General features: G+C 35.2%; 1 protein-coding gene across 5 annotated transcripts in view; it reads right to left on the minus strand.

Annotated features, from left to right (window-relative positions):
• ASPM (assembly factor for spindle microtubules) overlaps nt 1–12,778 on the minus strand; it is a 53,943-nt gene that overhangs the window by 3,607 nt on the left and 37,558 nt on the right. For 4 of the 5 annotated variants that reach the window (XM_058701767.1, XM_058701768.1, XM_058701769.1 and 1 more), the window contains 9 exons: nt 10,563–10,729; nt 9,189–9,282; nt 7,850–8,059; nt 6,705–6,854; nt 5,659–5,850; nt 5,000–5,192; nt 4,690–4,844; nt 2,772–2,948; nt 1,370–1,539 (listed from right to left, as the gene is read on the minus strand). In XM_058701767.1, coding sequence (XP_058557750.1) covers nt 1,370–1,539; nt 2,772–2,948; nt 4,690–4,844; nt 5,000–5,192; nt 5,659–5,850; nt 6,705–6,854; nt 7,850–8,059; nt 9,189–9,282; nt 10,563–10,729 — 1,508 coding nt within the window. Of the gene's footprint in view, nt 1–1,369; nt 1,540–2,771; nt 2,949–4,689; nt 4,845–4,999; nt 5,193–5,658; nt 5,851–6,704; nt 6,855–7,849; nt 8,076–9,188; nt 9,283–10,562; nt 10,730–12,778 lie in introns of those variants that run through there. The other variant, XM_058701770.1, reaches the window with a different exon arrangement.

Here is a 12,778-nt window from a genome sequence, read left to right on the forward strand (position 1 = left end):
AATTTAAACCTCTAGACTGATTCTTCTGGCCAGAACCACAGCCCTGATTTCCTAATGGCTTGTTTGTCTTTTCCTCTAATTTCTCATAGGCACCTCAGACTTACCCAAAACAAAACCCACGCTTCAACGTCCCTTCCCACTCTATCTTCTGTCCTTCCTTACTTTTACTTCTTGTAATTATATCCCAGAGACAATTTCCTAGTCACAGCAATTTTAGCAGGCCCTCTGAGTGATACTCTATCCTAATAGCAACCACAATCTTTGTTACTTTATTTGCTTATTTATGGTCATTCTCCTGAACTATGTAATTCCATGCTGTACAATAACCACAAGTCCAGCGCCTTAAAGCACAGGGTTCAGCTCTATACCATTCTTACTCTCTGACACTGATGGAGGTGTCTACTTGGTTAACCAGGTAAGCTAACACCCATTTTTTTTTTTAAACTTCTAAAGTTACATGTCTTAAACTAGTTAAGCTACTATTATCTCTATAGGTTGGCTGTTGGCTGAATGGTGGCCCCCACACCAAAATGATACATCCACATCCAAATCCTTAGCATCTGTTAATGTTACCTTATTCTGAAAGGGGGTCTCCACAGATAAACATAACTAAAGGATCTTAGGATAAGATCATCCTGTATTATTGGAACTGGCCCTAAATCCAACATATGTCCTTTTAAGAGACACAGAGGAGGGAGAAGGAGGAGAGGCCCATGTGAAGACAGAGGCAGAGAATGGAGTTATACAGCAACAAGCAAAAAACACCTAGAGTCACAGAAACTGCAAGTCAAAGACAGAGTCTGCCACAGAACCCTCAGAGAGAGTGAGGCCTTACTGACACCCTGGTTTTGAACTTCTGGTTTCAAGAATGTTCAGAGAATAAATGAGTCTGTGGTTATTTTTTACAGCAGTTCTAGGAAACTCATGCAAGGTCTCATAAAGAACTGCTCTAGAAGGAGAAAGTTCAAGTACCAGGAGGATTATGGGAGGAGTTGGAAGTTGATATTTTGGCCACGAGGGATTTTTGGCAGCTTCCAAGCAGTATAGTTTGTCGTACATGCAGGAAAAAAAAGTTTATACGCCAAAGCTTATAAAAAGCTAATTTTCAGACTTAGCACTTAACTATTTAATACAATGAATTTATTGAATGACTATTAAATACCCAAAGCCACAGTGTTATTGCTTCATTATTTAGTGAGATTGTCTACTTTAGAGTTACCAAGGATTCTATTCTTACTCATATGTTGTTTCTCCACTGTCCAGCACAGTACCTTGCTTTATAGTATATACTCAGTAATGTTTGCTGAATGAATGAATGAATGAATGAATGAATAGTGGCACAAAACTATAGAGTACATTTACTGCTTACCTTGAAACTATTCTGGTTCTTATGGGTGTTTCTGGAATAAATGGAATACTTATAGAAGAATTCTTCTTTTGGGTATAAAGTATTCTTTCAGTATTCATTTTATGTTTACGAGCTGTAAGTTTGTAGAGACTATAAATACGGTCAACAACTTTGGACCTACTTCGAACATCCTAAAAAAGAAAATGTACATTTATTAAAACTAGGAACAATTCTGTAGCCCTTCTATGCTATTAAAAGCAACAATAAGAACCACTATAGTGTCAACTTATGAGCTTTTAACAAAATCAAAAGCCATTCTTTCCAAATTTAGCAGTTAGATTGGTTAACATTATATAAACTAATTTGTAAGACAATTATAAAAAAGGCAAGTATTTAAAAATTGTACACTTAACTCCATACTGAATAATAAGGTAAATATTATAGTCAATACATGTATTATATGGAGTTACCAAAGCCTGTGAATTTTCTCTCTTCCTAGTTTCCAACGTTACCCACTTATCTCTTATAATACAACCCTAGGTCAAGTACAATTTCTTACCCAGACCACTGTATCTATATTTATATTAATATTAATATTTATATCTATAAATCTATCTCTATCTCTATCTCTATCTCTCTCTATCTCTATCTCTATTTCCCTCCTTCCCTACATCCCCACTTTCCCTACATCCACACTGAACGGTCTTCATACATCCACACTTTCCCAAATCTATTCTTCAATCAGTAGCCAAAGTCATGTTAGAACCCAATCTGGAACATACTCTCTTACGTAAATCCTTCAGTGGTTTTGTTCTCACAGTGAAGGCCAGAATCCTATTACAGCCTACGGTCAACTCTCTGCCGACTGTAACACCTAGAGAGGTCTCACCATGGAAAAACTTGAAATGTACTTACGGTTACAACAAAAGGATGTGGAGCCACATATATGTGGTTTTCTACCTGGATAGGATCACTTGTTTCTTTCCTCAAGTAAAAGGGAAATGGCTATTTCTATAGCCATAGTACATTTTATTTTTGAAATTCAGTTTCTTTAATATGTTAGAAACACCTCTTATATCAACAAAAAAGGCAGGTTTGAACAGATACAAAACCCTATTTAAATTGTGATAATTACTGGGGTGTCTGGGTGGCTCAGTCAGTTAAGTATCTGACTTCGGCTCAGGTCATGATCTCATAGTTCGTGAACTTGAGCTCCATGTTGGATTCTGTACCGATGGTGCAGAGCCTGCCTGGGATTCTCTCTCTCTCTGCCCCTCCCCCACTTGCTCTCTATTTCTCTCTCCCTCTCAAAATAAATAAATGAACTTAATTAAAAATTGTGATAATTACTGAAGGAAAAGTGTAAAAGTCTTAGACCTGAAAACCTAGAAAGATACCTGAAAGAAAGATAATTAATACTTACAGAGGCTCGATTTGTTGTCTTCAATAAAATAGCTAACAAACAACAAGTTTTTGTAAAAATGCTTCCACCCTTGTCTGCAACTTTGTCACCGGGCTTTTCTCGGTACATTTGTAAAAGGTCCAGTAGTGTGTCTATGCAGTTTTCTACATGGTAAACTGCTGCAGTGGTTTTCTCATACTTGAAGAGAACAGAAAGAAAGCAAAAGTTATAATAAATGCATATGCTTTTAGAAATAGCCCAAGCGGAAAGAAAGCTTAGGACCAACTTTTTGGACGATCTACAGCCAGTGCAAGGGACTTCATGAAATGATTTTTTGATATTACTATCATTTCTGAATCCATTTTATATGCATATCTGCATTGTAATTTTTCTCTTCCCACCTACTTTAAAGTGCCATAAAATGTGAATCAAATCTAGAATCCCTGAACATGAACACCTTGAAGTAAATAAAAACAAACTCAAAAACAGGGCAATTTTAGTGAGAATCTCTCAGGAAAAACAGAACTTATCTGTGATAGTTAATCATAGGGTAAAATACTGATAAACGCTAAGATTTAATTAGTTACCCTACTGCATGCTTCTTGAGAGGAAGATGCACTTGCTTTAAAATAAAATAAATTTGAAACTAGTAAATTTAGGAGATATTTTTCCTGCCTGAATTATCTCATTGTATCACTAGATTCATATTGAAATTTGCCTGGGAACAAATCATGTGAAGGATACTAAGACAAAAATAACAACAAAACAATATTAGCAGTTCACATTTATTTGGTACGTCTATGTATAAAGCACATTATATATATTGACTCACTTTATCCTCACAATAACATTATGAGGTAGATACTATTACTGTACCCATTTTACAGTTAAAGAACATGAAGCACAAAGAGGCTAAGTAACCTAAAGTAAGCTGCAGAGCTATGATCTGAACACTGGTGTTCTTAACCACTCCTTCTCAGAAAGAAAATACTGGATAAAGTGCTCTAAGTTGTGGCTGAAGGGTTGGTTGGGGAAAATAAATTTGTCATCTCAATACTTTTGATTACATGCATTTATAGTTTAGTACAGATATCTGCCACCAGTCCAACGCCAAAAACGTAAATTCTAATACCTATACAGAGTATGACATACAGGGTAACTAAGTTGAAGCAATATCTTAATCATGTTTTGCCAGACATGATTATAAGAGGTTCTACTGCTTTGATACAATGCAGTGAATAAGAACACCAGTTCCAGAGGTAGACAAAAAATGGATCCAAATTCAGCCCTACCACTTATCACATTCAAGTGCTGAGGCAGGAGGCTTAATTTCTATAAGGATTACTATTCCTTCTCTATTAAACAAGAATAACATGAACTGTGGCGCCTGGGTGGCGCAGTCGGTTAAGCGTCCGACTTCAGCCAGGTCACGATCTCGCGGTCCGTGGGTTCGAGCCCCGCGTCAGGCTCTGGGCCGATGGCTCGGAGCCTGGAGCCTGTTTCCGATTCTGTGTCTCCCTCTCTCTCTGCCCCTCCCCCATTCATGCTCTTTCTCTCTCTGTCCCAAAAAAAATAAATTAAAAAAACGTTGAAAAAAAAAAAAAAAAAAAAAAAAAAAAGAATAACATGAACTGCCTCAGAGGATATTGTTAAGAACTAAATTAAATGATGCATGAAAAACGCTAGCGCATCGTAAGTACTCAATAAATGTTAGTAATCATTGTTATTAATATCATAAAGACAAGAAACAAAATCATAAAAAATTAGTGTTTCTATGTATAATTATGTTAATGCATTAAACATTTCCCCCACCTAAGACTCTTGCACACAAAGTAATTCTAACTTGGCGATCTAAATTCCAGTGGTGAGCAAGCATGAACTTAATTTGCTGGATCAGATTTCTTGACCAATGAACAACTCATTATCAAAATGTTACTACCTTAGCGACATTAAGCAAGACTTGCACAGAGTATCTGATGACTTCCATACAAGGAACACTACGATTGCAACTTCGGATCAAAACAAATATTTTAGAAACTGCTCCACTCTGGGCCATGTTCTCACAGCAAAGTGGAGACAATCTAGTAACTACCTCTGAAAGCAGGAGAAAAAAAAAGAGAGAGAGAGAGAAATAAATTCACAGCAACAAAATGAAGTTTTAGCTAATATTGTATTATAACACTCTTTGCACACTCAACGGTAAAAATGCATTTCTAACCTCATACAAGCTATTGTTAAAACAAACTAACCTAGGTGCTTTAAAGCCTCAAGAATAGCAGAAAGGTGCTTATATGTCAAAAGATAATGAAGTGCAAGAGCAGTTCTTTTGTAGAGTTTGTTTTCTTCTCGAATCTCCCTATTAACAAGTTGAAGACTTAGTCGTATAGCTTTAATTTTTGTACCATCATTTTTCTTCCTCCAAGAGTATCCTCTCCATAATGCCTTAAAGAGACAAAACACAGTGATTGTAAGATTACAATCCATGATGTTTTGAATTTATATTTATAACTATTTCTACAAAACAAGTATTTTCCGTAAATTCATATGATGTAATCAGACGCTTTGCAAATAAAATCTCAAGTCAGGTTCTAATAAATAGCAAAATCAATTTTTCTGGAAAGAAAAATATATATCATATTCCTGTAGGTAACCTGAAGCATCATTCACTGACCAAAGATATCTAAGTCTATTTTAAATGCTAAGGTATTTTTTCATGTCTTCATCATAAATGTCTCTAGGGAAATCTGAAAATAAAGGGCTTAGCAATGACATAGCATTTATGAGTTATTTTATTGGTGAACCTCAGCTTTTTAAAATATATGTGGCTGTGTTTTTAACACGTTAGATGTGTCACGTAGGTGAATTATAAACCAGAGTCTGGAACTAACATCGTAATGTTTTCAGTTACCTGAATTTTAGTGATTCCATTATTAATTTTTTCTTTTTTTTTATGGAGGAGAAAACGGCGTACTGCTTTCTGTATTACTGATGCAGCTCTATTTTGCTGGCTCATATGTTCTTGAAGTTCACGCTGACTTTTTATGACACTGTGACATTTCTGAGCAAACCTCTTTTGCTGTAATCTTGTTCGAAACCATCTCTGTTTAAAACATTAGAGGCTTTGTTTTTTTTTTAACTTCAGGTTTTTAAAATAAATAAATAGATACATACACATGCATACATAAATGAAATAAATGGAACATAAGATTGATATCTTTCAATCCTCCCCAGTGGCATTACTTCTCCACTCCACCTGGTACAAATCCTCTAGCACTCACTGAGCGGGGGGAGGGTGTGAATTTAACCCTGTACAACATGGCCTTCATTTCATAATTTATATAAATTCTATCAAGCTGTATGTGTTCTTCTGCAATTTGTTTTCTCAGTATTTTATATGTAAGTATATGTTAATGTATACAGAGTTCTTACCCAGAATACATAAAAACCTATAAATCATAAGAAAAAAGAAGATGCAAAAGAGAAATGGGCAAAGTATATGGAAAAAACAACCCATATATACATACATTAAGAAAAAGCACACAAGACACAGATAATAATTTGAATAGTCAACACACAAAAGATTTTTTAGAACTGCTTGCAATCAAAGGAAATCCAAAGCAAAAATGAGATACAATTTGCCATTCATCAAAACAGCAAAACCCAGAGTCTTTTAATGCTGTGTGTTGGCAAGAATGTAGAAAAACAGGTACTCTCAGACTTTGCTACAAGTATAAATGAGTACAATTATTTCAGAAAATAATTCATAGCTTTATTCCTGTATCATAAAACATCAACCTATTTCTAGCCCATCAAGCCATCCTAAATATGTCATCCTAAAGCAAAAGGCTAAATATTATATGATCTTAGCATAAGGTATTTTGAAATTATTTATTAAAATAAAAAATTCATAACAAAAATTCTACCACATAGTTTTACTGCAAAGGAAAAGCCAACCTGAACACAGATGACTGAATTAACCTGCTTCTTAGCATTCTTCATAACCATGTGAAGTTTATATGCTCTTTGAATTCTAAGAGCAGACAGGTGACAATATGCAGCTGCTGTGAAGTGAAGAAGCCTAATTTTGGTTCTCTGTTCTGAAATCTAAAAGAGAAATAAAAAATTAACAGCACATTTGACTCTTAAGACAATCGATCAGTGTTTATTTTTGTATATCCTCCATACTGAATTATATAAATTAGCAATAATAAATTAACTTTTAATTACTGAAATTATTTACATTGATGGAACTCAAAGTGATTATAATCTTTTACTATACAATATTTCCAAATGTGTACCCCCTAACTCAGAGTATAAAAAAGCAAAATTATATTTTGGGCACTTTACTAAAGAACAGCATTTAATTTAACTGGACTACACAATAACAGTAAATAAAGCTTTCGATGTACTAACTATAATATGAGAAGTCTATGAATACAATACTCACAAAAATGTTGGGAGAACTGTTGGGAGACGGTGATAGTAAGTCAGACAAAATGATCTGAGTGGATTTCTCCGGTTATTAGACAGTCTAGCACAAACCTAGCACAAGACTCTTTGCAGCAAAACCTCTCTATAGTGGCCTTTAGACCTCTAATTTGTATTTAATGAACACAGTAGAAGAGATTTCTCCTTTTTAATTTCAAATTTAAGTATTTTGTCTTTGACAGCGCTTTGCACATTGATGCCAAAAACGTTGTGACCTCCCCGGGAGGGATTCTTTCTTGCTGAAGATGTGGAAGTTATCACAGGAACAGTAGCTAACAACACCTCAGAGTTGCTGGGTGGTAGCAAAAGGCTACTTGAATGACAACTTCCTTCACATTTGGAGCTCCTCCCTCATCCTTCTTTTAGTTCCTTTGTTAAGATTCATTACAAGAAAAAAATTAGTTTGCATTTTTGGTGAGCATCTATGAGAAACAGGCTCATAAAACAAAAATCTATAGCAACCAGTGATCTTGTTATAGGCCTCTGCAGAAGCTGAGAGGTTATATTATTAGTTCTGAAATTATTCTCTAAAATCTAAAATTTCTTAACACAATTTAACACCACATACCTTTATTTCTTAAGACTGAGGTATTCTACTTAAAAATACTTACTCTTTTCCTTACTAACCAACCGCGCACTAGTGCTTGTAGAACAACTGTAGATTTTTTTAATTCAACATATTTTATCCTTTCACACTTCCCGGCCTTCCTGGCTCGTATATATCTCTGTATGGTCAAAGCGGCAGACTTCTGCCGAAGAAAGACCTGCCTTCCTTTGTATCTTCTAAAATTCGCTTGAATCAAACAAGCAGCTTGATGTCTCTACAAGGAAAAATTTGTGAGTGACTTAACAGAAAGGAATAATAATTTCAACCCACTGGAGGCTTTTGAATTTCTCAATGAAAAATGAGATGGTGTAATTACGATTTTTTTTTTTTTTTACATTTTTAGCTTAAGAATGTCATATTTCACATATAAGGTGACTGTATGTAATTTCTACAGCTAAAAATTAGGTTTTTATGAAGGTGCAAGCCAAGGTCAATAGATATCTGGTGTTCTTTCCCTCTCATCTTCCTGATACTTCTCATTGTGAGGGAGAAAAGGACTAATATTACCAAAGGACAAATACATTTAATAAAAGTGCTAGCAATATAGAGAACAGAATGGGCATTATAAATTACTACCAGGGAAGCTGTCTGTTGCTTTAAGAACCAAAGACTACATCTCAGAACCAGCACATCTTAGACTCCTCGATTATATAACATCTTGACAACCAATTCTAAGAAACCTAAAGAAGTATATAAATTAAAATGGGCACTCGTTCTGTTTTACAACATAGATTCCCCACCAACTAGCCGAATGACGTTGGGCAAGTCACTTTACCTCTCTAGACCTCAGTTTCCTCATTTGTAAAATAAGAATACTAACTACTTCAATTAATAATCACTACACCAGAGGGTTTTTATGAGGATCAAATTAGTAAATATACACTAGTAGGCATAATAATAATAGCTATATAATAAGTGAATATTACATTGAAATTTACAAATAAAATTTTAATTTTGCTTTCTTTAATAAAAGACTATAGGTACTGCAGCTATTCTAAAACTTTGATGTTAAATATTTTGAATAGGCCACCAATTGTAGTTTAAAAAATTTTTATTGTTTGACTTATAGTAGACAAAATATGCTACATCTATTATGACTCTCTCCAAATAAATTATTTACTCTAAAATTTACTTCAAACTTGGGTTTCAGAATAGTTTTTAAATATAAATATACAAATTAATATATTCATAAAATGTATTTTTAAGGGTGAATATAATTTTTAGTTGACTGCAATGACGTGTTTAAAATAAATGTATAGCTAACAAAAAAAACCAATTCCTTTTGTTTTCTTTCCTAAAATGGCTCTTTGCAAATGAGCTTTTTTTCCCCTTTCTTTACCTACTTTTATCATTAAGTGCTCATGAGCTATTCTTCCAGAAAGCATAGCTCTCCATTTTCTCTGAATGATAATTGTTGATGCTCTCATATTCAAAAACCTAAAAAGTAGGCATTGGAAAGCAATTACAAATTTCTTTAATTTACTCAGTAAGTATTTATTGCCCCCCCCACTACTTAATACTAGAGAAAGAAAAAATAAGAAAGGCAATAAAAGAAAAAAAGTGGAAAAGAACAATTTATACTTTAATTCTAGCAATCAGAATTCTACACACACACACACACACACACACACACACACACACACACGAAATGACACAATGAAAAAGAAGTTTTGCAATTGGCAATGTTCGTAGCAAGAAATATGAATTTCTAGAATGAGAAAGAACTCCAACCAGGATGAAAAGAAAGTACAATTATCCGGACCTACACAAAGGCTAGATAAAGGGGATGCTGACAGAAGTAACGGCAGAGTCTAAAATCTGGGTCCATATTGCAAGTGAGTCTTTGAGCAGATAGGAGCGGGTCACAAAAAGAACTTGGGAGATTAGAACAGCATCAGGCAAATGAGAAATGGAAATTTGTTTGAAAGGGAAGCCAGGTATCGTACAAATATCTGAAAAGAAATGTTCTGTAAGGAGAACTAGAGAAAAACTTAAAAACTAAGGGCCAGAGATTAAACGTTAGGGGCCAACATAGCAGTAACACATAAAAATTGAGAATGGATTTAACTTACATCATGTTGCCACATTTCTTAGAAAATAAAGCTGAGCACCAATGAGAAAAATTCAAGATTTTGGTACAGGAAACTTAGGTACTACTGGTCCTTAACAGCTGATAGCAGCAACTATATCTTTATATGGTAAGCACTGAGCTTCCACCTGTGGAATTTATCAAGAAACTCTTCTAACATTAGAGTCTCTCCTAAAACAATCTTTAAAACCATCACTGATATAATAATTCATCAATTCTGGTAACTGGGGGAAAATTCTTACACTGTGAAATAAAAAAATAATATAGATAATCTGATAAGAGCTTCAGAAAATGTGTTTCAAAGAAATGAACTAGGAACAGGAAAATACAATGAACAAAAATAAGTTGGTAATTAGGTCTTCATTAAAGTAAAATAGGGGGGCTAATATAAAGTAAAAAGAGAAAAAGAAAAAGAAAAAAGAAAAATGATTGTATCAAGGCTCTATCTCAAAAAATAAGAGTCTTATTTTGTTTCATCAGTGGAGATAACACTAACAAAAGAAACCATACAAGCTAGGCGTAGCAAATATTTAAAAGACAAAGAAATAAGCAGTATTATTTTATATAAAGACTTAGCTACCACACACACAGACCCTCATACTCCCCTAACACAGCTATGATACATTACCGTGTTCTCTCCAGTTTGGTATAGAAACAACCTTGAATGACTTTAACAGCTTTTAATATAGCTAGATATTCTTTACGTGCTTTCCAAGACCTATACCAGGCTTGAATCTTGCAAGCAGCTTTCACTTTACATAAATACTTCCTGGCTTTATAGCTCCTCCACGCAGCCTATTAAATACATAAATATAAAAAATATGCAAGGATATGTATTTTTTTATTGTTGCTAATTGAAAAAAAATCAGTATTAAAGATAGCTAATGTAATGCTAAGTAGACAAAAATCAATTGCAGAAATATAGTCATATGATGACTCTTCTATTAGGCTCATTCATTCCTGACATAGATGAGCCCCCTGAAACAGTGCGGCTTACCACAGTGAACACCTATTATATGCTTTATCACACGTACCCTGGCTGGCTGACAGCTAAGCCTAATATAACCTTAACAAATATTCCTAAATTTTAATATATGTATAATGTCTGAAAAGCCAGATGCGTGCATTGTCCTTACTATCTCAATCCGTTTGGAAGAACAGAAAGCAAAAGAACACACTGACTACTTATTGGGAAGGAACAGGAATCTCTCGTACCTCCCACCCACTTCCCTCACACGTATCCCGGGTTTTGTGTCCAGGCTGCAGCAAAATCCTGAGAGCAACTATCTGTCTGAGGACTATCAGTTTTTCCAATTTCTGCAACCTTGCAGCTGACTACATGTGTAAGTGACAGCTATAACCTATTAAGCCCTTCGCACTAAGCACTATTAAAACCTTATAATAACATAGGTAGATAATATTTAATCTAGAGACGAGTAAACAAGGCCCAAAGAAATTGAGTAACTTGTTGATGTGCAGGTAGTAAGTGGAAGAAGTACCTTTATTCTTTACAAATATCTTGTGAGATGATTATTAAGATCTCTATTTGACAAAACAGAAATCAACGTTGACGAAGAAGAGACTTGTTACACCACAAGGCCAGTAAGCGACAGAGTCAAGATCTGAACCCAAGTCTTGACTCCAAACAAATACTGCAGCCACAACCTACATGGGGATCAAGCTCCAAATTCAGCTGACAAGCAAGAATTACTCTTGTGATGTCCTTAACTTACTCAGAGCACATTATATATGGCTTTTATGTAAACAAACCTGAACACCAACATATTGGTATTCACAGTAGGAGCCAGGCATCAGTATTTCTAAAAATTCTAAGTGATTTCAATGTGCACTAAAGTTTGAGACCATGAAGGATATGTTAAAAACCAGACGTGTAAAGTATAATTTTTAAATGTAATCATGTATGAGAAAAATAGTCAAAATTTCCTAAGATTGTTACTGTGGCTTTTCTGTCATTTCAACGGAATATAACCCTAACTAACACATCTAGTTAACACATTTCAACCCTTAACTTCTTGGCAGCACTTGGAATTTGAGCATTCGTTTCTTCTTCCCTCAATCCTTGGTTTCTTGATACTATAAATCTTTCAGTTTTCTTGTTCCCTCTTACTACCATGTGTTGGCTTCTCCTCTCAATGTTCTCACATGCTGACGTTCTTCAGTGTTGGAGTCCCCAGCAGGCTCTCTCCTTTTACCCATTTTCCACATTACTCCTACGTGATCCCGTCACTCCATGACTTCAACGATGCTATGTATGCCAATAATGTAGAAGTCAAATTCCGAAATCTGTACTACTCTCCAAACACAGCCAGCTGCCTTGCTAGACACTTCAACTTCATCATGTACCTCAAACTGCACACCTCATCCATCTTCCAGTCTGCTCCTCTCTGCTGCCTCTGTCAGCAAATGGTAGCATCTGCTGTTACTTAAGTCGCGCACGTGGCTTGAAAGCTCGTTTAGGCTCTATGTGATGCAAGTACTACGCCCTCCACTCAAACGAATCCTTGCAATCCCATTGCCACCACTACACTATCTTTCACCTGACCTACTGCCAACAGCCTCCTGGCTGGTCTCTCTGCTTCTAGTCTTGCTCCCCTTCCAGTCCCTCTTCCACATTATTGTCAGAGCAATTATTTTCAAAATAAAAATATGATTCTGGTCTTCTTTTTAAACTCTTCTAGAACTTCTTTTAATCCGATGGAAAAAGACTACCCTTCTATGTCTTACAAAGCTATCCACAATCTCACTCCCTCTATTGCCATCCTGGTCTCCAATCACTCTTTTCACAGTACTACACACACTCTCGCTCTAGTTTTTGAACTCCCT

This window comes from Neofelis nebulosa, chromosome 15 (genome assembly GCF_028018385.1).
Source record: "Neofelis nebulosa isolate mNeoNeb1 chromosome 15, mNeoNeb1.pri, whole genome shotgun sequence".
Classification (NCBI taxonomy): domain Eukaryota; kingdom Metazoa; phylum Chordata; class Mammalia; order Carnivora; family Felidae; genus Neofelis; species Neofelis nebulosa.